The following is a 27,016-nucleotide window of genomic DNA, read 5'->3' as shown; positions in this document are numbered from 1 at the left end:
CCAGACTCTTTGGTCTCCACAGCTGTCCAATAGCTGCCGAGCAGACAGCTAATATCTACTTGACTGTGAAATCCGAATACCGCTTTCAAAGCGCTGGCTGCACTCAAAACCCAGACTGCCAGAGGCAAGTCCATAAAAATCAAAGAGAGCACGAAAGGACAAAACGTTGTACTTGGAATCCGTCGGCTACATTCAGTTCAAAGGGAACTTGTAATTGATTCTTTAAAGCAGTGGAACAGTATGGATTTGAGTGACCTCTAGAAAATCAATTAGGCACCGAGTTGCATGTCAGTCACCCAGGGTCACGCAGTTCAGTTAAACACACAGTGTACAGTCATGGTGAAAAGTCTGTGAGTGTGCTCACTTGGATACATTGCCCAATGCACCGGATTAACTCATACATCCTTTTACGTTAGCAAACAGTTACATTCTGAGCAAACCGATGACTTGGGTAACTGAGAGAAGTTTCTTAAACTCTACCAAGAACATGTGGTTTGTTTCTCAGAATCGTGTGAGCCACTGCCTCGCACAGTTTGAATATTCAAATAGTTGCACACTGGAGCCACTAGAAGCACAGCGTAAAAGCTGCAAGCAAAAATATTATTAACAGCTAAACTAAACCTAAAATTAAAACTAAAAAGAGTTGAAAAACATTTTTAAATCCACCACCATACAGTGAGCTTTGTCTCACTGACCTGGATCCAAAAAGAACCACGTAAAACAAAACAGAAAACTCTCAGTGTAATTACTAAAAACGCATAAAATAATAATAAATACAGTATACAAGATGCGTGTCATCTTAAATCAATCAAATAAATTAATCCATTCTTGGATCACACATCTCCATATGGCAGTTCTTAGTCCCGCACAATGTACGGAGCTCACAAAGCTAACTCACCTTTTTCCAACTTGAAAGCATCTCAAAGTTTTTCTTCTGCTTTTCAGAACAACATAGTCCCATTGTCACTTAAGAAAAACCGAACACAGCGCAAAAGAAATCCTGTAGAAGTCGGAGAGCGATAACTGTTATGCGTGTCTTAGAGTCTGCCTGCTTCCTCTCTCTATTCTCTTTTCTGAAGTGGCGACAGGCAGGAAACATATAGTGATAAAGCTGACTTGACTGACTGGCCTACACAGTCTAACAAGAGATTGATGGCTCCTCCCTCCAACACAGGCCCGAGCATGTGTCCCCACCTACTTCCCTTTTCTTGATAGAGTAATTCACTGAGGTCATTTACCGGTAGACACTCTGCTTCCTAACTTGGCCTCAGGCACCAAACTACTAACATACCTGAGATCATCACTGAAAAGTCCCAGATAACAAGTTTAGCAGGCGGACGTGCTGACATATCGTGGCGGAAAAAGGCTCAAATGAGACATACAAATTCCTTAGGGAGAAGTGTTTCAAAAAAACAAAAGTCACTGTGACGTTTTACAAGGGTAAAGATACAAGCGGGATTTCACAGGAACGGCTTGAAATCACAGCGCAATACTGTTGCTCTGTAATCTAACAAAGCCCAGAGTGAGCTAATGCTGCTCTGTCACGTGTGTGGCCGTTTACAGTGTCAACACGGTGGGGTTGATGCCCAGCGAGTTTTCAGTTCAGTAACACAAGAAAGACACAATTCCTAGAAGGTGTTGATATAACGTACGGAAGGATATGGTTACAGTGAAAACACGCTTCGTGTTTTCTCATTGTGCCTCATTTTCCATGATGAGTGAACAGAAGGTTGGAGAGGTAAGAGTTTTTAATTACGATTAGGCACCGTAACCACCGCTGCAGCTCGTCTGATCTCCTCGCCGCTCTTTCAGGCGAATGGAATCGCAGCACTATAATTTAATGTCCATTACGCCTGCTACAGCTACAGACCCACCGCTACATCTGTTTCAATAATTTTGTCATTTTTTCCCCCTCTGAAGACGGCGGCGCTTTCGGAGTTGAAGTGACCACACGTGAGTTAAAGTTTCCTACTCGCTTGTGTTCTGCTCGGGGGCCTCGCTTGCACGCTAACCCGCAAAGCACTAAACTCCCCTAACTGGATTCAGATGGCAGTGTTTGTCCAAGGCCGTCACCGGCATCGGCGTGGAAGTGTGGTGAGGCTAATGATAGTGAGGGGTAGGGAAGCAGCTCCCCACTCTGAGGTCACAGAGACCAGGCCGGCGGTCAACGGGGTGTGTGGTCCTGCAGCCTCGGACACACCTGTGCCCTTGGACGCCGAAAGTGGAGACACCCTGGGTTTGATCGCGGGCTCAGTTACATCCTCCGGTTCGGAAAAGAAACAAGCTCTTTGTGAAAACTCTTGGCGGAGGGAGGCAAAAGCCTTCAGATGCTGCATTAATGGTGCAATGACTGCATCTCACACCAATTTAACTGTACAGCTGCGCAACAGTGTAGCGCACTGATGAAGCTAGACATTAACGTCAAACTGTTGACCTCCAAACTTTGGAAAACAGCATTGATCTACAGTGGTGCTGGGTCATATTGGTATCAATTTGTTCCTGGCCAGCGTGACCAGGCAGCTGTGCCACTGCAGGCCTAAAGGACCCCGTGCCCATTGTCTTGCCAGTTGCACTGACGTAGCTGTCTGTGAGGTTTGAGCCTGGTCAAAGCATCGCTATTGTCGTCCGGTAACCAGGGAGCAGAGAAGAGGAGGCAGTATGGGGGAGGGGGGAGGCAGGAAATAAAGAGACAGGAAGCTGGTGTCACGGTCACGGTCACCCATCACAGTCTGACAACACCCCTCCCCATCCCGATCCTCCCTCAGACCACAGTGTAGAATACAGGCGGATATGGACAACACCACCCTGGGTGTTTATAATCCGATGTCGCCGTGCAGTCTCCACTGTCTGCGGGGAGGCTGAGTAATAATGTGCCGCGTACAAATCATATGTGCACAAAGAAATGCTAGTGTGCATCAAAGCAACGGGAAGCAATTAGTTCTAAATAGCTGCTTTGTGTAGACACCAAGAACCACAATGTGTTTAATTAGGTTCATTTAAAACAAACCAGAAGGCTGGCTTTTCTTCCTTTTTAATTTAAAATAAAACGTTGAATTTATCCAGTAGGTCATGAAAATTTGAGAATGGATCCTTCATCTTTTCAAGCTAGCAGGAAGCGTGTATTCATTTTGTGTCGACCTCCATGCTTCCTTAAATTCAAGTACGTTAATGGCACCATTATGGGCCAACAACCATGGAGAGCCACGAACTTTGGTACAAACTTGTTCGTCCCACACGATCTCACAACCTTTCATCAGGATTCATTAGCAAAACAAAAATGAGACTGGCCTATGACTAAATACATGCCAAACCTACGACACTCCCATCAACCACAGCTGTACTTTATGTTTAATTCTAATTAGAAAATGTTAGCATGCTAACATGCTAAACTAAGATGGCAAGTGTTACATTATATTGTTGGCTGCAGTGTTTAGCTCAAAGCACAACCAGGCCTCAGCACAGCCTCACAGCCACTCTTAGTCTAGAAATATTACAAACAAATTTCAGTGACTAGAGGGAAAGTACTAAATACTACAGGTATTTCACCTTATAAATTGAAGTACACTGTACTTCTATAGTGCAGCTGAAGTTGTCCCCTAGCTTGTGAAAGAGATTATACTCAAATGTAGCCACTTGCCCAGGAGCAGCAAATTCATGGCATTTAGCCTTTCAGCATTTGTGTTAGAATTTCTTGTTTCCTGTACATTGCTTTATCAATGTAAAGGAACAAATCGAGTGTTTGGCAACACGTAGAACAATAAGGAAAATGTAGGTGTCATTATCGTTAAATATTAAGAGATGTCAAGTCGGCTGAAACTTTTTTCTAACCCTTCTTAATTCTCTCTTAAAACAATTGTGTCTGGATAAACACATATCCGTTAAATGTGACTTCCCTTGAGGAAGTGGACCAGCACCCCACTGAGCTAAACACAATAACAGTTAACAATTAAAATGCACACTACACTAACCTGCATATGTGTGCAGTTTAAATGATACTGTATGCACACTGCAAAAAAAGGAATTTGTAGAAAGAAAAAACAACAATATTTTGTTCAGACACAAGAACTTTGTACTTATTTTAAGAATTTTTGTCATGCAAAAAAAGCTTAACCCAATGGCATTTTTTTTTTAATACAAGATGATTTGATTGAATTTAAGAATATTTTGCTTCTTTCTAGATATGCCGTTTTTGCAGTGTACGTGTTGTATAACATGGGAAAGAAGCGGAAATTCAGGCAGCACAAGCCTTTCCAAGGAATACAGTCAACTGTACCATTCACAGACACCAGGAACTCAGAAGTCTGGTATGCAAAACTAACACTACCCAAACTTTTTTTTTTTTATCATGATGTATCAGACATTATCACAGTTCTGACTTTGCAAGTGCGTCAATGTGGCTAAGAGCAATTTACATTTTGCAGACACAATGCAAATGGGCACAAGGTCAGTACTTACTACATGATAATATTACTGTAATGGTGTTAGATCTAGGTTTGAAGCTGTGTAATGATCATGTTTTATCTAAATCTTGTGTTAATTTTGGCTTGACAGACATGAAGCTGTGGCGGCTTCGTTGATGGGAGGCTGAATAGGACTTGTTGTTTCAGTGGATACAACAGACACTGACACAAAGAGACACAAGTGCTCATTGTGTGCTAAGACAGTTATTAAAAGCATTGCACTATTGAAGTGACAAATTTTTTAAAGATCGAATGTTCCTTTGTGCACCTCTCGAACTCCATTTTAACAATGTTACAGTTCCTATCATCTGCAAACCTGACACACTAGACACATGATTTACCACAAATCCAGCTGTACATGATGGCCCTGAAACTAACTGTTGCAAATGATCATTTATTTATGATTTACAGCATTTGATCTCACAAATGCAATTTAAAAACAATTGAAGTTGTCCTACCTTGTTGGAAGCCATGTCGCTGACAGACCGGTAGGTCTGTATGGTCTCCAGCTGGTCCAGACACCAGTCCAGCTCCTCCATGGTCTCCATAGCCAGCTTCTGGTAGGACTCATCTGCCAACAGACACATGGACATGTAACCGGGCCCGAGAGGATCCATGTCCATACTAGAGCCCCCTGACACCATGTGTGGCGCAGCGAGGGTCCCAGAGTGGCTTGATCGTATGGAGGACTGGCAGGCAGGACATCCGGAAGACGCAGAGGAAGAGGGGGAGGTGTGCACACAGAGCTCCTTCATCTTGTTACGCTCCACCACCTCAGAAACTTCAAGGAAGTTGTATTTCCAACAGAGGTTGGAGTTGCAGTTTGCCAACTCTCTCTCTCTCTCTCTCTCTCTCTCTGTGGCTTAATACTCTGCGTACCCCCTCTTTCCCTCGCTCATGTGTGCTCTGCAGCCCCCCTCCCACTCTATCTGGTTCCCCCACCTCCTCTCAAACACTCTCATTAACTTATCCCCCTCTCAGTATCACTCGAGCACAAACTAGGCGGTCTGCTGCCGCCTGCTGTTGTCTTCTGTGACCCCCGCCCATTTAAAGACATACAAATAGTGCGTTCATACAGGTACAGCACAAAACCGAACCTACTGCCTTAAAACAATGCCTCAGAGAGAAAGGAAGAGGCTTGCCAGGGCTTGCATTTTAATACTTCCTTCATTATGTTGGCAGTCAAACCAATGCACTATTTTCCTTTCATTTATTGGAACTATGTGAATACGGAGAGAAAGTGCGCTCATTCACTGCTGCAACTACCTCCTGTCCCGATGACTTCCTTTCTGAAACATGCGGACCACTTCAAGGCTGCGCTCTGCTGAACTGCAGCAGCTCAGACCACACCACCGTGCTTCACAAACTGGCTCTCTCCTCTCTGAACCTCTCCGAGGGAGGAAAAAAATTATATCAAACACCAAACGTTGTGTTTGCACAAGCAACACGAGAGGCAAATTTTGACTCCCTGAATTGGGGGGAAGCCAGGCCGGGGTCTCACTCTGTGCCAAAGAAACCAAAGCACTTCCTCTTTGGCCCTGAGCTCCCACAAAACGTGGAGCGGAGTTACGAAACGGTGGAGTGACTGCCGAGGACAAGACGGGATGTTATTCGATGGAATACCGTTGGTGTTAGCAGCAATGACTCACTTGTGGTAGAGACGAGCTTCTTAGACTGAAACGGGCGGTTTAAAAGAAATGCACTGAGTTAGGAAACACAGGGAAACAAATCAAAAGCCGTCATTCTCTGATATACCAAGGAGAGTGATGAATCAGCAAAATTCTTCCTGGAGGGAATGCTGAACGCATCTGGATCTCCCCACCATCCGTTCTCTATGGAAAAGACTGATCTCTACTTCACAGGACTTCACACATGGAAGAGATTTACCCCATATGCTTAGCACAACAGGACAGCCAGCGCGCTGCTCCCCAATTTACGTCAATGTAGTGGATCAAAGCGCATCAAAGCCCAGTGATTGCGTACAGAGTTTGAACCACCGGTGTTTAACAAAGCACTTGGATGAAACTTCAAACGATGTTGTGCGGCTAAAGAAACCTTCCACCACTGAAGGTTATCAGAACAACATGATGACAAAGTCTCTTCTGAATCACAAAAGAAAGCGACGTACACGTTGTTTGAAACTAACCTCGTGTAACAAAAGCGTGACTGCTGGGTCTAACCTTACTCCTCACGCCAGGCTTCTTTTACTTTGAGCTCCGGGGTTCAAAGCAGCCTTGGCTACAACGTATAACTGGATGCCAAGTTTTGCAAATGGTCTTGCTTTTATATAGCACTTTTCTACCTATTGGTACTCAAAGCGCTTTTTACGGCCTCAGACACATCCACCCATTCGCTCACACAAGCACACACACGTTCATACACCGGTGCACCTGGGGATTCAGTGCCTTGCTCAAAGACAGGCAGCATATTGCGCGGGGATTGAACCGATCCGACGGCACGCAAGCAGTGCAAAAGGCAACGACGCAGAGCATGAAGTAGAACGTCAAAGCAATTTATGCACAGGGCAGTGAACTGTTGAAACTGGGCATATGCCAATGTGTGGCTGTCCTGGGCTATAGGGGCAGGAAAAGGGCCAAGAAGGTGTGACCACATCCTGCACCCATCGCCTCTGGTGAGGGCACACAGAGACTGCAGACATTTTAATGGGGCAGTCAGGAAACATCAAAGGTCTGGATCATCACTTGCACGGTTAGGATTCAGGTCATATTAAAGCGGGAGGCTGAATCATAGACTCAGTTAAGAGTCATAGGAGTAGAAGGCTAAGGCGTAGACTGCAGAAGAAAACCATGCTGGTTTTAGGTTATGCTTTTAAACGCCTTGGTTTCAACAAGAGAAAACTTCAAACAATCATCTGTTTGTTTTACCACAAGTGATAAGGCTTTTAAAAAAGCCTGGGGCGCCTCTAACTCAGTCGCAGAATAATCATATTTGTGAGCCGAAAGTTCAAAATCAAACAAAGTTATGCACGCACACACACTATGAGTAGAGTGCGCTGAACCCATCATCACCTTTGGTTGATCATAAATACAGTGGTAAATGGGCTGACATTTCACAATGTCACCAGTCAAAGGTGGCGTGACGCACTTTCAGTCTGAAAAACCGGCTCCCAGACAGAGTGTGAGGTACTTTTCCAGCTTGTTTTTTTTTTTTTTTTTTTTTTTTTTACTCTTTTTTTTTTTTCCTTAGCCAGTTCTGATGCTTTGGCCATATGCTGGAGGCTGCAGAGAGGACAACAGACCTCAGTGTGCAGACAGACCCCGTCTGCCTCCCCCTCTCCCTGTATCTCTCTCCCCTGCAGGACCACAAACCAGCTTCTGTGAGAGCCATCATCTGCAGCTAACGGCCGGGGGCTGGGCCCAAACCTCCATTCCTGCCGAGACACCTTCCACTTGCATCCACCTCACACTGCCCCTCTCTGTCTTCTCAACCTGCCCCCGAAAACCTGTTTCCCTCGCTGTCTGGAGCTGAAGCTCGGTTTGCACAACTGCACTGTCTCAACACCAACTGTAGCCTATGATGGATAAAGTACATCCTGTTCATATTCTTTACTCGAAACCGAAAGCAACAATATGAGAAAAAATATTTAAAAAATAATAATAATTGTATATATATTTGTGTGTATGACACGGGTATAGCGTGAGCTACTTTCGTTACTGTTCAAAAGCATATAAAGAAACCTAAGTTAACCTATATAACAGAGTTGTGTTTATCTTGGGTAAATCCACTTTGTCACTTTACACAATGATTTTACACAACTTCTTTGACGTAAAACTTGGTTTTCGTGTCGGATGACTTTTCGTGGCCATCACATGACTAATTTGGATTAAGTTGTGCTCATTCATACTCATTCGACTCGTCAGGGAATAAAGACCCCAGTTACAAGTGAGCGACTGTGAAAAAGCCTTGAGTCACCACCACCGGCTGAAACATAAACACCTCAGAGCTATCTGCATGTACGTAGAGAGACGCATTCCTCGTTTTGACCTCACCGCATCATGAAGGAGAGAGGGCACATTCTGACACTGGTATGAGCACGTACTAGCCGCTGTTTGTGTCAGACTCTAAACTACACGTGGAGCTGAGACGGGGCAGCAATGATTCACCTGCATATCAATCCCAATGTACGTCAGTTTATTCACAAGAAGTAGAGACAAAAAAAAAAAAAACGTTGGCCGTGACTGAGAAGGAGAAAAGAAAATAAGAGGCACACAAGACGTCATAATATGCTAGCGAGGTTATCTATGTGGGTTATCAGCCGACTCAGTCCACATATGGTGGGAAAATACTCAAGCGTAAACATGTACAATTTGATCACCATCTAGCTGAGAAAGAATTTAACAGTTTACAACCTTAACAAATTGTTTTTCTTTTCTCCATTATTTTATTTAAACAGAATAGATGGATAATGCATTTATACACACACTTGGAAAGCTGTTTTTGAGGTCGTAAGTCAGAATCAGAATAAACTTGATTGTGACATGTGACCTTTTTTATTCGTGAAGAATTAGATTAAAAAGAATAATTAAATAAAATTCATAACTGTGCACCATGTAACTGCTTGTAGACTTGAATATTTTTTAGACGGCATACATAGTAGATAACCTTGTAATAATGTATTTTATTGGCTTCTCTTCATTTGGTTAGCCATGGCTTATTTTAGAGTGTATAATTTACATATCATCTAACACTGATATCTTTTTTCACATGATAAAAAATAACAATAATAATAAACATTTCAGTCCCAGAATCAGTTCTTTGCTTCTTATTTACCTACTGATACAATATTGATACAGGGTGTGTTATTTTATTGTATGAGACAGATTTAGATGCGCTGTTATTTGTGTGTTGTTACCGTTAACAGCAACAAAAAACTAAGTTTGAAACTATGTTGTGTTGGACATTTACAGTAAGTCCAACCCTCAAACCGTACCAGTCTTTGTCTCACAAACAGCCCTCACTGATCACATCTCTTCATAGTTTACAAGTGCGGTATAATCTCACCACCTATCAAAACAAAAACCTTCAAACACACACACACACCTCATCAGGGCCTGTTTGACAGCTCCTTCACAATGCTCCATGGAGCTGTGTTGGCCCGGGCCAGCTTGAGGGATGGGCCACAGAGAGGTTTATGACTCTGCTGACGTCAATGACATAATTCAAATAGTTAACCAGACTGCACGCTTCCAGCCCGCCGGATCCTCTCCTCTGGCCGCGAGCCTGGAAAACCTGAAATGGAGTCCTGCTGTGGAGCAGGGTCGCCACCGGCCTGATAATGACAGCTCGAATTGGTTCGGGCTGTTAGTTTGTCATCAGTTATCTGCCTGTGATCATCCAACTGTCGGTTCATTATTTTAAATACGGAGGCGTAAATGTCACTAGACAGAGGGCAGCCGAGGTGTCTGTAAAATTAGAAGCTCTGAAGTTTCTTAACTACACGACAGTTTGCTTCGCAAAATATCACTGCACTGCAAGAGGCGAAATCAGATCGGATCCGGCTGAAATGCACAACTGCACACGTGCAAGTGCAGATTAATAATAAATAACACAGACCTCTTCTTTAATCAGTGAGAATAACCAGTTTCAGATAAGCCTTTCAATGCTTTTCTTTCAGGATGTGTTTACAAAAAGAGACAAAGGATGATTGAGTAATGCTTCTTGTGTGGGGCCCCACGCCCCGGGCATTTTACGCAGAAAGTCACGTGTAGCTTTAAGTAGCTTGTCTCAGTGTAGCTGTCAACTGTGCTAAACTCTTTTTTTTTTCCACCGTGAAAACAACTTCCTGGGAACTGGAAAATGAATCACTTAACGTGTCTATACCAGAAGGTTTTTAATAATGGTGCTGACATCAAACTCGAGTAATTAAACTGAATCACTACACACTAATTAAGATACAAAAAACGACTTTACTCCTGGTCCCTATTGCTGTTTAAAACAGTGCGTCAACATTTCTTAATTTTAACCAGAGCTAAATTAGAGACTTCATTTGTACTTTTTTTGTTTGTGAAATTAAGTAAATGAAATGCAGCAACCACCCATTAAGGTTAGCTTTGCATAAACAGAAGGAAACAGAGTAAAACATCTTACAATATTCAAAAAGAGATTAAAAGTTTAACCAGATGTTAAACTCTCTATGATTATAAACATCTGAATGATTATACACACGGTCTGATCACACCTATTTTTGACTTCCCTGGATTTATTTCAGTGGCAAAGATAACAATGTTTCACAAGCAGGAAACTCGCATGTAACTTAATTTGTGATTTAGCAAGTTAACAAGTGAGCCATGCGCTTAATGAACAGTTGGTGCTGGTTGTTGTTTATTATAGGCTAAACTTACCACCTTCACTTACATTTAACTGATTCATGAGCGTGATATTTTATCTGTCCTTCGCACAGAAAGTGAACAATGTTTATTTATTAATATATATTCTCACATTATAAATAAACATTGAACATTTCTAAAAAAAACACCATTACAATGAGCCCCTATCACTAGTGTCTGCTCCTTCTGATTTACACACAAACTGTGGAGAGGAACACGTGCCTCTTTCCCCACGTGGAGGGCCTACTCTAAAGTTAACTAAAGTGGCCAGGACCACCTTAAACACAAAGAACATTGTGTAAACATTCATTTCTTAAGGCCAGTCAAAGGGAACATTTGCACTGAGAACATTTTGCGGTTTTTCATCTCCTGGTTGGACGAGTGTCTAACCATGTAGCCTGGAGTCCTTACTATCTGTGACAGTATTAATCTGTAATGATAACCATTACAGATTAATCATTAGTCCACGGCCATCAAAGACGTCATAATGGGGCATTTATGTCAAAAGGACATTTATCAGGATTAATATACAGCAAAGCCTATAATCTTAATCAGTATGGCAAGAGTGAGCCCTTTGTTGGCTGCCAGGTTCCCGGGGCGGCATGTGATGGGGTCGATTGGGTGTGCGAAGCAAAAACCGCAAACACACAAGAGGAAAACACCGATCCTGCAGCGAGACATAAACAGCCTGCCGTGACGCATTTGCAGCTGAGCTGATTTTTTAGTATACCCCCTGTTTCTTGTTTTCTGCTCCTCGTGCACTTTCACCCACTGACTGTGGTCATGTTCCTAACTTTCTGTTTATTTTATCCATTTTGACCCGCTTCTCCTTCTCCCATGCTGCATCTGAACATGCGATTCAAAAAACGTGACGCTTCCCTCTGAACCTTTGCTTTGTTTTCTTTCCTTCCTACCTCACTCCAGGCAACAGTCTTATTTTCTGTTGAATCCACGTCTGTGTGTAACTACAACATCTTCTCTCTCAAATTTTTTGTTATGTTTCACTGTACTTCAACCTTTGTGTTGTTCTCACATCTTTTTACAGAGGCATCCGACATTTCTGACGCTCACTCCGTCGACGCTGAGCTCACTCCAAAAAGACGCAGGTACTGTATCTTTTCCACTATTGGGGATATTACCTCACTGAAAAGAGAAGTGCAAAACAGGAAAAATCTGTTCTCCTTTTCCGGTTCAACAGTTGACAAAAAACGAGAAAGAAAGCAGCACAAGGGAGGATATGAGGGCATCTTTCATTGTGATATTGTTAATTGTATTCACCTCCTGAACAAACTCAACAATCACTGTTATTTAGTGGCAGGTGTAATGTATGTTCTCTGTGGGCTCAGTTGCCGACAGTGGTAATCCACAGAAGGACTGGAGTGAAAGACAATAGAGAAGCACAACTGAATTGCGTGTCAGAAGCTTCCAACGAACCGACGTATTTCGAGTTAATCGTATTCGTTTTTTTTTTTTTGTTTGTTTTGTTTTTTATCTTGCTCATGCGTCACGATTGAAGGCAACGACGCCGTTTCACTCATCAGTGATTACTTGGAGAAGGTCAAGGTTTGTGAAAAGTGTGGAGGAGGACGGACAATAAGAGACTCACAGTTGTCTTGTGTTTTTTCCTGCCGTGGGACACTCCTCACAGCCCATCTGTGCTGATAGGAAGTAGAGAGCACCCATGTGCAGGCCGTGCTGACGTCAATGGGGCTTGAAGAACCAGTGCAGCAGGAACCAATAACACTGATTCCCTCCCCCTTCTTCACATCTACCTGATCTGAATCTGAACCATCAAATATTTCTCAACCACTTCCTCCTCTCCATTTATTACTTGTTATGAAGTGCGGGAAGTTTTACAATTACTTTCCCTTATTAATTACTCAGATGTTTACAGCTTCATAGAGTATTACATCATTTACATACAAAGCAGTGGTGCGCAAAGCATCAAGCATTTTTATTAGTATTCAAGTAAAAAAAGTTCTTCACTTCTAACTTAGGATATGCACGTGTAAAAACAAGTATTCTTTAGTTATCCATTATAAGATGGATATGGATTTATATGCAGTATTGTTTGATGTTTTGCATTAGATGCAGCTAATAGAGGTGATTCAGGATGACTTGAAGGGGCAGAACATGACTGTGATGATGATTTGGTGCTTGTGGGAGACAACAGCTGTGACTGTGGCTCAGTAGGTAGAGCTTTGAGTACCAGTACGTAAAGAAGTGCTTTATAAAAACAAACCCATTAACCATTTACCAATAGACAATAGACTGAAATACCAAGCTAGCAGACGAACTCTTACAAAGAACCTGGCTGCAGACAATGATAATCTCCCGGTCAAACCCTGCTCCCCAAAAGTTATACGCCTCCATAACCCAGTTAAGATACAAAAAATGCATTCAGTAAAAATAATGATGCAGTTTTGTGTTTGGTCCAGTCAGAGCCTCCTATTACAGAGTTGAGACTTTTCACCCTGACTCCTGAGCATCACAGACTCTGGGCAGAGAGAGTGCACAAAATACACTACGGTCACATGAGCACAGGCTAGGATCTTTTTCTTTATCTCGAATACAAATCATTTTAAAAGTATTTGTTTGAAATAGGTATTTGCAAGAAACACGTTATTTATGCCTTTCCGAATACCGTATTCAGGTTCAGCTCCACCCCTAATAGAAAGGTACATAGGGAATGACAGGTCTTGTCATAGTCCACGGTCATGAAGAGCAATAAAGTGTTTGCATGTGGAAAACAACGTGATGACATGAAATATGTAGTGTATTTGCAAAGGAACAATTTGAGCTACTTCACACGCATCCCATAATTAATTTAACATGTTGCATTGCTCTTTGTTTTGCTTAAAACTTGCTTCAAATTAACTGTGCAAAATCTGGTCACATGCAACAATTTCCATTTCCACCTTTTAACAGCCTGTGCTGGGAGAAACATAAGGGTCCAAATTTATCTGTTTTGAATATTTCAAACGTTTAGCAGCACTAAACGTGACTAGAATATAAACAACCCAGCATTACTTAGCAGTGTGTACGTGTTACAGTCCACATTTCCCAGAATCCATGATCCTCTAGTGAAGGTCACACAGGGCTCTCCTTCCTCCCTTTATCATGTATTGAAAGCTTACGACTGTACTCACCAGACAGACACACTTTGGTGACACAGGGCTGATTTGCAGCAGGAGACCTCCTGTAACAGAGTAGTAGGTAAATAAGTATGAAAAGCAGGAGCTCTGATGTGTAACAAATGGATGCATTATGTATTTTCCACAGTGTGACAGCTGAAGTCTTTGTTGCCACAGCACAAACATGAAACAGGTGCGCGCTGGTCGCAGGCTTACAGTGACCCTCCTCCCTGAGGTTGCATCGATCCATTGTCTACCTCCGGCACACCTGATGCGACTGCAGCTACTGACCCAGCTCTTTAGATAAACTGTTCAGTGGATAATCTCAAATTAGACGTGATTAATAGCTATTCTACCTACACAAAATCGGGGGATTTCACTGCTACTCCCCACCAAAAAACTTCCCAGTTCACTGGGTACACCAGTGGAAACTAATCCATTCTAATATAACAACGCTGCGCTAAATCCCCTTTCATCACCGTTCCAATATTCAGTTTATGTTCAAACACAAAAGTATTTCTGTTATTTAGGCTGGCCCGATGCCTAACGGTAGGCTGTCAAAATTATAGAAATACATGCTGGTACAACACAGTTTAATAGTACTATAAACAGCCTCCAAAAGGAAAACATATGCAAATTCAAATAGGAGCAACAGCTCCTTCAATTATTTGAAATAAATGCTGAATAATAAAAGCTTCATGAAGCTAAGATTGCATTCTGAACTATTGCGAGTGAATTTCTATTCATCAGTGCAGCTAATGAACTGGCAAGTCGGAGCATACGGCTTTATTTGAGTGACCTCTGCATGAAACCACAATATGACAAATGTCTATGATGCACTGGCGCCCCCAAGTGTTCACATTTTCAATTCCACTATCTGCTCGCATGCAGAATTTCTATTGGCCCACACGACACAGAAATTACAGGGATTTTAAATGTACATCTGCAGCATGTGGTGAAAACGAAATAAACAAATGACAAACTGACTTACTTATTAGATACACACTGTACATTTGTCAGGGTGGTGAAGTTGTTCCTTACGGTCCGGAGACTTGCCAGAACCTAAAAATTAACAGTTAAAAATGTTAAAGAGGAAGAAGCTGCAAAGGCAAAATCCAGGGGTGGAAATATGAGAAACATATTTGCAAGAGACAGAATTAACTGTGTGTTCATACAAAACATGTTGAAATGTTGAACGATTAGTTTGACTGTGATAAGATGATTAGTGCTGGTGTCTTTATATACCTCAACTACAGAATGTAACAGTGGTTTATTTGAAGCAGGTTTGTATTAGAGGCAGACCTTTATGTCTAATTTCTTCTGTTTGATAAATATAAGTGGTCATATATTAATATGAAGCTCTAATTTGCACAAGTTAATGTATTATTGCAACAGACTAAACACTTAATGTAACCTTTTTAAATTGAAAGCCTTCCTGTGTCTCACAGAGCACATATCATTCACTTCTTAACAATACTTTTATTGTGAAACACTTTCAAAGATACAAAGTGGATCAGTATAAATTAACTTCAATTAAAACTTAAATTGTGTTAGTTTGAAAATATACCAAGTACATTTATGAGAAGAATTTTCTTAAACAAATTGCAAAACAATAGATCATAGTATTGCAAGGCCGTCAAAATATTAATTGAGATGCAAATTATATGACTGCACCATCGGCTTCATCTTTCATTCAGTCTAATTACTGGTATTCATCATATCGCTGGACACCGTCAGAGAATCACGTTTTAATCAGGCAACGGTTTTTATTTTAGAAAATATGGTAGTTTGGAAAATAATTATGATCCCCTGGTTTTAATAATGTGAGTACATTCTTCAGACAGCAAACATTTGTTTACGTTTTAAAACATATCTGGAGGGAACCATTGTGTCGCTAACACCGAGTGTAAAATGAACTCGCCTTTGCCCACTAGAGGGCAGGTAGGTTAATCACAACTAAGTTAGTGAGCCTCTTTCTTTATCCATGAGGGCATTGCATCTAAAAGCCCGTGGGAAAATGATGTTATATTTAGCCATCAACAAACTGACTTTGATGTTCTTTGGAGCAGATTTATTGAACCTGTGGTCAGCTCTTACCTGGGCAAATGGAGTCACAATCAAATCCTCTCCATGCCTGTAATTCAATATGATGAAAGCAAAGAGTGAGTCACACACAAACATCATTTGATCAGAGACGTGATGCTGTGATGTTAAGAACTCACAATTCTCCTACAATGGACGAATTTCGAGACAAGGACTTGGGTGACAGTTCATAGTCGCTGTCAGAGCGGTACAAAAAGGACTCTCGGCGCTGGCTGTGGCCTGCCAGGTTGGGGTGTAGAACCAGACCTGAACCTGGAGATGCCTGTGGGTCTGAGGGACTGCAGCACAACGATGGGCCATTCTCCACTTCAAAGCTAAGGGAACAAAGAGGGACAAATAACATGCAAGTTAAAAAAAAGCAAAAGCAAAACGAGACTGTGGCTAAATCCAGACCAGTGATCATGTGTGGATGATCCCAAAAATCAACTTCAGGATCAGACGTGTTACATCATAGCAGCAAATTAAACACATTCCTAGACCTATTCATTATAAAGCATTACCTTCATCCAGTCTCATCAATCGACAATCCAATCATTTATAGCTGGCTTCTAAATCATCGTCGTCATCTACTAAGCGCTAGCTGTCACAGCTGAGCGCTGGCTTGCGCAACATATTCACAAATCCTATCCAGGAACGACAGGAAAGAGATGGTTGCGTAAACACTCAACTGATTACTCACCCATTTATACTAAAAAAAAAAAAACAATTGTGCTCATTAAATAACTAATGCTTTGTCAGTCAGTGAAAGAAGAGGCTGCTTTACTGTAATCTGCTGGCCTGGCCTGCCTTGTTTATTACTAAAATACTATCCATGACCAGACCGCATACGCAAAACTACTGTACGTAATTGTTATTTTTGTATTTATTTAATGTTCATTTTTTCTTGTCCTGTGCACTGTCTTTGCTCTACGCTGCTGCACCCTACTTTGGGATAAATCAAAGGATAATCATATCTTAAACAGTGATTAGCTTGTATTTCAGTATCTGTTTTGTTTTGTGGTTCTTGTAGATTAAAAACAGCAACTAAATCTGGAACAAGCTTCTTATTTCAGTGCTTGAGATGAATGGGTTTTAGAGGATGCCAGACGAATAAACCTAATAACGATAAATGCATTTAAAAGAAAAACACATGAAAATATTGTACAACTTACTGCCAGTATATAAAATGTATTGGGCTTAAAACAATAACCACTACATGTAAAGAGGAATAAAAAAGAATAAAGGCAAGAACAAGAAAACATGAACAATACGTAGTGAAAGCAGTCTTAGCAGTGGAAGACGTGCTCAAAGGTTTGTTCACTCCAGGAATACGGCGAGTTCATCATGAGATAAGGTGAATTTTTGATGCCACAAAGAAAACCTCCACAGATGCACAGACGCACATAATCTGTCTGTCACCGTGGAGTGGGCGCAGGAGGAAGCGACGAGCTATTGCGTAACCAGATGATCGGGTCAGATGGACCAGAGTTTAGAGGTCAAAAGTCAAACTGTCAATGCCCAGCAGGAATAGCAGATGCCACATTCATGAATATGGCTCACCGACTCCTGCGTAAACCTACAATTATATTAACACGCAAAAAAAGCCACATTAAAACACATGTTATGTTTGCACCCACTTAAAGTAGAAAAGTGTCTGTTCACCACAAATTTACCCAACTCTGTCATTTCTGCTCCGTGTGGGATTAACTAAGCACATATCCCACTAAAACACCTCTGCCAGAGAAGCTCAGATTAATGGGCAAATTCTAATTACACACACGCAGGACTATTGACGTCATCTGTGTCGTGCTCTGCGTCATTCAAATCCTATCTTCACACAACATGAACATCATACTTTACCTACAGCCATCTAATCTCTTAATCTGACATAGGCAGGAAACCACCGTATGCATACACACATGTTCTTTAGACCATGATAAAATGTGAGTCTTTCAGCCTAATGCATGAAAGCTAGAAATCAGTCTCTCTTGGTCAGATTACAATTCATATATATAAAGAATGTAATAATTCTTATATACGGACGTGCAAAGAAAAAACAGAAAGAGTCAAAATACTGAAATAAGCAGTCAAAAGATTTTCCTGCACAAAAAAACTAAACAAAACAAAAAAAAAAAAACATTACAAAGAAGATAAAAGTCACCTGGGAGCTGAGAGGTGTGCATTGCTGACAACTTCCTCGCTGAAGTCAAAGTGCCCGACTCTGCACCTTGGGGACCTCCGTAACATTCTTCTCTCCCTTCCACCTCCTCCCTGCTCATCGAGCAACAGAATATACTGCGAGCGCTCGGTTCCTACACACACAGACAAACCCCCTTTCTATCCAGTAACAGCCCACGTGCTGGAGCAACAAAGCCTTGGCGGACGCTAACAGACAGATCCGGGCTGGAGCAGGGAACAGACTGTTTATCTGATCGCCTGTCCAGTTTCCCTCTTTATTAAAACACCGCAGATTAGTCGGTGTGTTTCACCATCTCGCCCCGCCTTCACTTGGCATCTATGGTGTCCCGTGAAAGCATATGGACGAGAGTTTACTTGAGTGAAATGGTGAGAATTAAAGTCAAAAATCCAGATTTATCATTTATCACTATGTGCATACGCTGGAGTTTACATTATACATTACTCTCATTTCATGGACTTTCACCTTGACTCTGGTTTTTTCAGGTTACACCACATCTCATTAGAAAATATAGATGAGGACAGAAATAATTTTAGCTTTTTCTTGAGGTACCTTTAAAATGATACTTTCCTCTATTCATTTAAATAGTGTGACAAACAAGAACATAAAGTAAGGGTGAATATCACACCTCATGTACAGTACAGTGAAAAGGGTGAACTTGTTAATGGCATAACCAGCTGTGAAACGTGCTGTGAAGCTACATTTACAAAAAAAAAAATGTAATTATCATAGAACTTTTCTTACAAAATGTCCAACTGTGATGAAACACGTTACAGTGTGTAGTACTGTCCAGATAGTAGTTTTGACAGGTGTATTATTAGCACAATCAGACAGTTAATCACACGCTTTGTCAGTGTTTACATTCAGTATGTGATTTAGACGAGCTCAGGAGGCATTTGGAAGAATGAGAAGAACCAGAGGCTTTTATTATTATCTGACTGGAAATGGAGGAAGAGACAAACAGGCTTTGTATGTAAGTGGGACTTAATCAGAAGGTTTCCGCTCCATTTGGAGATCAGCTGGACTGTACCAAATTTTGTAGCACTGGCCATGTTACATTGCTCAAATAAATGATCTTGCAGCCATTGCTTACATGTTAAAATAATTTACCTCAAGTTTCAAGAAGAGCTTTTCTTACTAGGTCAAATTGTGATTGTCAGGAAATCAGAACAAAATGAACGCGTCAGACGTCAGATTATCGTTGCAAACAGGGACTTTCTATGTCCCGAATCATTGCTGGGATGATGGCTAGTCACTCTAAAATGCTTCGTGGAGGCTGGATCAGTACCCAAAGCAGTCAGATCAAAAGTGGCCACAACATCTAAAGATCAATAATTCAAGCTTTGCTCACTGAGAGATAGAAAAGCAAATGTGCCACAGATAACTGGATTAGCTAAAACCTTGTCAGAAGCAGACTGCCTAGCAGAGTCACTAAATCAGTAGCGTCTCAGAGGATGAGTGGCATCTCTAATCCACTTCTTAGGAGGGGAAATAAAACCAGACACTTGGTGTTTTGTAGCAGTAACAAATGGGCGTATCTAAAGAGACGGACAGGCGAGAGAATGAAAGCACAGTGTATTAACCCCACGGTGAAACATGGTGACAGGACAAAATTCCAGTCGAGGGTGTTCTGCTACTCTGGAGATGGAGGCCTGCACCCAATCAACTCCACTCTGACCAAGGAGAAAAATCACTCCGTTCTACAGAAACATGCTATTCCTCTTCACGAAAAAGGATTCATACTGCAGCAACCAAAGAGACGGACAAAGACCAAGGAGGGCCAACCATCATAAACTTTCCTCCACAGTGAATTGACCTGAACCAAAGTGATGGAGCGCTTGAAGACAAGAGAAAGTTGAGTGCCTTCCTAATGTCACAAGAAGCTATTTGCAGCATCGGGAAATGGTTCTAAGATAACACAGGTTATCCAGTTTCAACAAACGTGTGGCGGCGAGAGGACGGATTCAACATTTCCTTCACGCCGTGAAGTATTACTTTTAAAACCAGTCAGTCCAAGTCGAAGTGAACACCCTCCAAAGAATAATGCAGAGAATAAAACGTGACCTGAAAAAGAAATCAAACAATCATAAGACGTGATTATTCATGTGCAACTCGGAAGGAAAAGCTCCTATTAATGCTCTGCTCTGCTTTCAGCTTGTACTTTTCGATGTTTCGACAACAGAACTCAGATGATGAAATAATGTTCCAAGAGTGTATTTCATCATCTGAACATTTCAACACATGAAAAACTGCAACAGGCGCAGCTCTCGTCTCTCTGCGTCGCTTCGTGGATCATAGCTCCTGTGAGATATCTCACACATTTCTCCTAATAGATCCGTTTGGTTTAAACATTTTTCCACCTGTGTCTTGTATTACAAACAGACTAACTCATTAGGTGGTATACAAATAGAAATGACTTTCAGGTTATAACATGTAGCGGACAGTTTCTTGTTTATATCCTCTGACTGCTTTTGTGTAATTTTCAGCATTTTGCCAAACCAATGAGTCAGTTTGACAAATGACTCATCTGTGATTTAAGTCACTGAGGACGAAGGATGTTTTTAAGAACCTGAAATCAAAAAAGTGTCTACGTCAACCCTGAATCACTGCTACATCTGCTGTGGCTTTTTAAGAACAACCAATAAATTCAGTTGACAACGAAGCAGAAAACTACACACGATTATGTTCGGTCTAGCAACTCCTCCGAATGGACCGTGAAATCCTTACCATGCGTTGGCTACGGTGAAGCGTCTGTATCGGGGAAGCCGTTTGTTCATCACCTGCTTGCGGAAGCATCTTGGTGACCTGTGCGGTGAGACATTCTGATCGGCAGCACTGCAGCTGTCTGCTGGATCGAACTCGAACACTCCACAGGCTTCCATTAGCGTGTCTGACGACGGTCAGTGACGATACTTCCAAACTACAGCCTTGAAATTACCACAGCCTCCCACAAACCGATCACAGCCTCATTCAGAATAAGCAGTTATTGAATGAAAAAAAAACCACCACGATGAAGACAATATCTCTCCTTCCACGAAACTTCACTCATGATATTGTACGAAACTACTTGCTCATATACTCAAAGGAATACGACTGAGCTGGAGATTAATTGGATCGATCTTGCACGTATCCCCGCTGCGGTATTTATAATGCAAATCAAAATAGACTGCAACGTCATCTACAAGGAGATTGGCTACTCAATAATTCTTCTGGAAAATAACACAAATAGTTATGGACTGTGTGCAGTGTCACGCAATAAACAGAGCAAAGTTTTCCAGCTCTTGACCTTTGTTCCACATGAATGCAACGGCTTTAAAAAGTAGTAGGGCACAGTATGAGTGTACTCCGGAGAAGACAGCAGCAGATGAATGAGAGTCAACGGACAACACATCTGTGAAGAGAAGCCACGACGACCATGCTTAATATTACCGGCTGAGGTTAAAAGTAAAAAACACAAAGGATCTATGACATCTATCAGTAATGTAAAAGGGTCACCACCCTAAAAATAATGTGCTCTTCTACATATTTCCTGCATTAATGCAAGGATTGGAAGAAGCTGCTGTATTGTGCCTCAGAGCTAAAAACCAAAAATAACACTAATAGTTTTAGTAGTATACTAATTAGTATACTACTACCAATTATTTTCGTTCCATCTGATACCTTCAAAATGAGCAAAATGTGTGTGTCTTCCAAGAGGGCACGGTTATATTATCACTGTAAGAAACAACTAAAACTGTTATGAGCTGAAATCAAAACACAAAGACCAACATTGCTGCTAATTTGCAAATCTATTGTCGGATCCAGAGGGGAGAACAAACTGTTAACCAAAACACAAGCTGTTCTGAAAAATGCTTCTATCGAAAACACTGAAACTAAATAAAAGCTAAACAAAATGAGAGCTACATTAAAGATGAACCAACGTGCCAGCGGTGCTCCTCTACCAAAAATTAAATACTACCGGGATCACAGACGCTGCTTTGTTGTTCCTCACCTGTCAGGGTCGGCCTGTGTGATGTCGATGCGCGGCAGAGACACGATGGGCAGACTGGTGGGTCTCATTCGGGTCACGGGATCTTCCTCTGGCGTGAGCGGCCTGGCCCTGTCCCGCTCCTTTTCCGCCTGTCGCCATGACAACGGAGGCAGCTGCAGGTTGCCAGAAAAGCGCCTGTGGACTTTGCACACCTCCACCCCGAGGGTGTTGCTTGCAGAAAATTGTCCCCCAGGAGGCTCCTTATTCTCCTGACAGACAAGGGGAAGTGAAGCATTAGAAAATATATTCTAGGGACAAGAATCACCGTGAAGGAAACAAGAGTAAAAAGGTCATATTAAAGAAACATGTACTGTGCATTAGCTATGCGTCTGTGTTTATCGTCTTCATTTCACCGAAAAAAAATAAGTATTTCAGCCCCTTGACACTTGAGCTGCCAATTGACATTTTTATGAAGCTGTGCTGAATGTAAATTGCCGGTTTAATGTGTCGCCGTCAGTGTGAAGGTTCCAGGAAGGAGCCCAGAGTGCTTCACCGGAGCGGCGGGTTGTAAAACAGCCAGAGCACGGAGGAAACAGAAGTGGGCTGCCAGAGCCCATTCTTCATACATCACCCTCCACTTTATGTTTACTGCGTCCAAGAGGAAATGAAACGTCGAAAGGTTGAAAATCAACAAGGGAGAAATGGAGACATGATGATGATGATGAGGTATTCCTAGAATGTGGCTGAGGAAAGTGAGGAATTATTGGCCTCCTTCGTGCGTGTGTGTGGTGCAGAAGACGCAAAAGAGAAGATGAGTGAGAATGAAAGGATCTGACAGCAGCTGAGAAAGTGTGGAATCTAGAATGAGTGAAGCTGCAGTTTGACCTCGCAGCTCATCACTCTTTAACCAGACCGAGCCTGCACACAGTCACCCACTAATTCTGTCTCAAACAGCATTCGCCAACGATTACTCTTAAACCAAACCAAGCATGACTGACATAATGTCATTCGGACTAACAGTGAGTTAAAAAATGTTGCACAAAATTGTGGAACAAATTTACTGTCCACAATAAACTTATTAGTGCTCTCTAGTGGGCAAACGGTGCAATGAGGACATTGTTTCTAATCTGTTTCTAAACGTTTCTGTGTTGCAGACAACACACACACCAATACTAACACGTCTACTGTTACATTGACCAGAGTATGAGGACTACATCTGCAATTAACAGTCATTTTCAGTACTGAAAGAAATCTATAGTTCCTTTGGTCTAAAAAGAAAAAAGGAAATCAGTTCAGACTAACTGTCAAAAACACATTAATCATAAACACAAGTAAATCATTAACAACTAAGAACGGAATTCAATTCGTTCATCTCAAAATAATTACCGTAACTGTTGCAGATAATTAGTTTTTGTCAGTGAATTGTTCCAGCGCAGCCAGGTTCTAATGAATCAGCAGGAAATGTCACATCCTGTAGGATTTATGTATGTATGTATATGTACTTCTAAAAAAAGCCACTGTAATCTACTCCCACTCATATTTCTTCTTTACTGCAGTAAGGACGTATCAGACCGATGTCACTGGGTGATGGAAGCATTAGAGGTGAAGAAGTCAACAGACAGATTACGTCTTCCCATCTCCTCTTTCCAGTCAAAGTGGGTGAGAGTAAAGACTTAGTGCTGAGAGTTTCTGAGTGATAGAATGAACACAATGTATGATTAGAGAAAGAAACCGCGGACGGAGACGCCAGTCCTTTCAGGCTCTGCTGACTCTACTGCTCTTTCTAGGAAAAGCAATTTGTCTGATTTAGTGTCCCTGTCTTTTAAAGACACCTTCGGCCCGTACCAGGGAAAAGGGTGAAAATTAAAAACCAAACTCTTTTTCCACTTACACAATCGCTCCTGTCGAATGAGTTATATCTGCAGAGATCTTAATAGTCTCTGGTCAATAAGCCTCAGTGCTATTGCTGATTCACTGCCAGATTATTTACCAACTGGTTATTGTACGCATCTGACATCTGTATGTAACTCTAGTTCTTCGTCGAACTCTTGTCCACGGTCCAGATGGCACTGGGAAGAGGAAATAAGACGGGCATTCTGAATGCATAAAAGCCAGGAGTTGGATAACGATGTTGACAAATTCAATCTCAGAGCATAAGTAAATTTAGAAACCAGGACCTATGATATCAGCAGAACGTGTTCATAAAAGGAAAAGAACTGCGATGAAAGATAAAACAATGAGTCTCAAAAGGATGTAGTGTGGCTACAGGGTCAAACAGAGGTGGAGTGGGTGTTTTCTCCACGAAGATGAAAGGATCTTCCTTCTTGGCCGCACAGCCTAAACAACTCGGGTGTTCTCTGGGATGCTTCCAACGAGCCTTTTTTGAAGAATGTGATTTTAAATGAGACACCTTCAGGAGTGAATCTCCAATAGGAGAATGAATTATTGAATCTTTCAGCCAAAAGGGAAAAAAGTATCTGCTTTAATTATTGAAATGGCGTAGAATGTAAAGGAAAGGTGGGAGATAGACAGTCGAGGGAAGTGAATAGTGTGAGACTGCAGATATCTGTTCACTCTGTACTGTGGGAGACAGACAAGGACACCTTAAGAAATAAACTGAAGCTTTTGCCACAGCAGAATGATCTTCTGTAATGTATTTTCTTTTCTTTTGCTGCCGGAATCGAAGTAAAACTCCCCATTTAAGCATCCATGTCACTGGTGACTGATTCTACATTGCATTGTTACAAATTATAAACTCCATAGCATTAGAGAAGTTTCACATATGGTTTCATTATCATTTATTTTCAATCACTAGCCTGTTATGAGTTTCTGGGCTAGAGGGCGATGGAGGCCAGCACACAGCAGGAAAACCATCACCAGCCAGGATCAGGCTTGGCCTCTGAGCTCCGGTTGGACAATGTCAAAGTGAGTGATCTGGCCAGTCTTCCCAGCCATAAACACCAGTGACATAGAGGAAAAACAGATGGGCCTCTCTGTCAGATATCTGTCCTTCGTCCTCTTATCCGTGTTTCGATTCCATCTAAGCCCTAAATGTGCGAACGTCGTTTAACACCTTTCATCCTCTTCCCACTCAGCCTCCTTCCCTCCGTCTAAACTAAACAATCCTCAACTCTTTTATCTTCCAAACTCCCTCGTGCACACACGTGACACAGTCCATGAACGCACACACACACACCACGTCCCTCTCTGCAGAGTGTCCTGCCGGATATCGCTCTGTTGTGTACAGTACAGTCATCTGTTTATGAGTCACTGACCACCGCACAGACACACTGCACCTTTCTGCCGGTGTGTTTTCCCGCTACAGCTCACCGTGCCTTTACGTGTGAGGAGGCAGCGGGAAGGCAAACGTCGTAAAATTGACAGCAAGTGTGCAGACGCTGGAACTTTAAGGTGAGATGTGGGATTTCGGATGAAGGGAAATCATGAGTTGAAGGGCAACGAACACACGGATGGATTCACAGTTGAACAGATGGATGGTTGGATAAATCAGCACTTACATCGCCTGGTGCAACCCCCTGTGCACTCCTGCTTTTCTTCATCTCGAGAGAGACTCAGCCGGGCTCTCTTGCTCCGTGTCAGGTCCTCTTTTGGAAAACGCTGCTCGTCCCTGCTTATCCTGCTCTGGGCAGCTTCACCAGTATGCCTGCACATGGGTAACAGAGAGGGGAGTGGAGGCGAGCAAAATGTTAAAGAAACAATTCCAAAGTCTCACGTAGGTTGGCTGTCTACAGCTGTCAAGCTTGTTTTTCAAATGACTGCACTGTGAATGTTGTATGATGCATAATTCACAGCAGTAATTGCTTTGTGTTCTTCCTACAATGTGGGTTTGATCAAGCAGACAATCACGTTGTAGTAAAATGAGATGAAATGGACCTTAAAAGCAGAAAATAACCTTCTCAGTATTTGTTCTGAAATTGTCATGTGTATCTGGGTGGGCTAGCTGGCATTGTGGTACTGAATGAGTCACTGCATAACAAATAAATAACAGCAATACCCAGGCTTTCTTCAGTTCACACGAACTGAGCGAAAGGCTTGTAAACACAAGACGGCACCGAGAATGAAGATTACTAACGAGCTTTCCGACATCCTGAAAGAGGTGCCAAAGCAGCAGACACATGAATCACCGCTTCCAGTAAGAACTTCTGCAACTAAGCCAGATTTGCGAGGCCAGCCGATAGGCTTTGGTGGCAGTGACAGGCTTTGAACGCAGGAAACAATACACCTAATCACTTGAGTTCATCTAGATCCGTGGGGAGCATGGTGGTCCAGACTGTGGATCACGATTCTTCCCCGAAAGATTGCGTTAATGAGAACAATGTCGTCAGTCGAGCAATGTCTCGACTGCTGATGTCCAGACGTTTCTGCTTCCTACGATTGTGACATCCCTTGATTTTACTGATATATCTTTGCCAGTTACAGGATGGATCGCTGTGCAGACCGACAGGATGACAGATGGTCACCGGTCAAAATGTCAATTTGGTCAAACTTTGGTCTGTGATTATAGATACCTGTAAAACTAATAACACTAACTCTCAATTGTATTTTGTTTTAATGGCTAGTTTACAAATGTTATGTTGCAACGTGACAAATCTATATCTTATAATAGACCTTCTAGCACGGGGCACCAATCCAGAAAAACAAACAGATAATTGAAATAAAAGCAACTGAACTCTGGCATATACCATGTTGTATACCACGATATACACTCTTTTCCATGATGACAGAGGTATTTGAGAGAGAGTGCATGGTGTATGCGCCTGAAGGTCTTTGTGTCCAGACCCATCCGTCAGTCCACCCCGAATGCA

The 27,016-nt window shown here is 42.1% G+C and overlaps 1 protein-coding gene and 1 long non-coding RNA gene across 7 annotated transcripts in view; one reads left to right on the top strand and one right to left on the bottom strand.

The window, feature by feature from the left end:
• The window catches only part of LOC125011353 (cAMP-specific 3',5'-cyclic phosphodiesterase 4B-like), a 46,056-nt gene that overhangs the window by 8,311 nt on the left and 10,729 nt on the right, over nucleotides 1–27,016 (bottom strand). For 3 of the 5 annotated variants that reach the window (XM_047590526.1, XM_047590527.1, XM_047590529.1), the window contains 7 exons: nucleotides 25,709–25,854; nucleotides 22,212–22,459; nucleotides 16,164–16,358; nucleotides 16,039–16,075; nucleotides 14,933–15,003; nucleotides 13,957–14,006; nucleotides 4,919–5,031 (listed from right to left, as the gene is read on the bottom strand). In XM_047590526.1, the coding sequence (XP_047446482.1) occupies nucleotides 4,919–5,031; nucleotides 13,957–14,006; nucleotides 14,933–15,003; nucleotides 16,039–16,075; nucleotides 16,164–16,358; nucleotides 22,212–22,459; nucleotides 25,709–25,750 (756 nt within the window). In that variant the 5' untranslated portion in view covers nucleotides 25,751–25,854. Of the gene's footprint in view, nucleotides 1–4,918; nucleotides 5,032–13,956; nucleotides 14,007–14,932; nucleotides 15,004–16,038; nucleotides 16,076–16,163; nucleotides 16,359–18,184; nucleotides 18,431–20,947; nucleotides 21,310–22,211; nucleotides 22,460–25,708; nucleotides 25,855–27,016 lie in introns of those variants that run through there. The other 2 variants (XM_047590530.1, XM_047590531.1) reach the window with 2 other exon arrangements.
• Nucleotides 969–4,909, top strand: LOC125011355. Of its 2 annotated transcripts, XR_007113174.1 has the most exons (5): nucleotides 969–1,738; nucleotides 1,921–1,953; nucleotides 4,179–4,304; nucleotides 4,422–4,443; nucleotides 4,552–4,909. It is a non-coding gene; the product is annotated as an uncharacterized LOC125011355 (long non-coding RNA). The 2 variants fall into 2 exon arrangements; XR_007113173.1 differs by having other exon boundaries at nucleotides 4,179–4,909.

The sequence above is a fragment of the Mugil cephalus genome, chromosome 7 (assembly GCF_022458985.1).
Source record: "Mugil cephalus isolate CIBA_MC_2020 chromosome 7, CIBA_Mcephalus_1.1, whole genome shotgun sequence".
In the NCBI taxonomy this organism is placed as follows: domain Eukaryota; kingdom Metazoa; phylum Chordata; class Actinopteri; order Mugiliformes; family Mugilidae; genus Mugil; species Mugil cephalus.
This window is presented reverse-complemented; position numbering and strand designations above follow the sequence as displayed.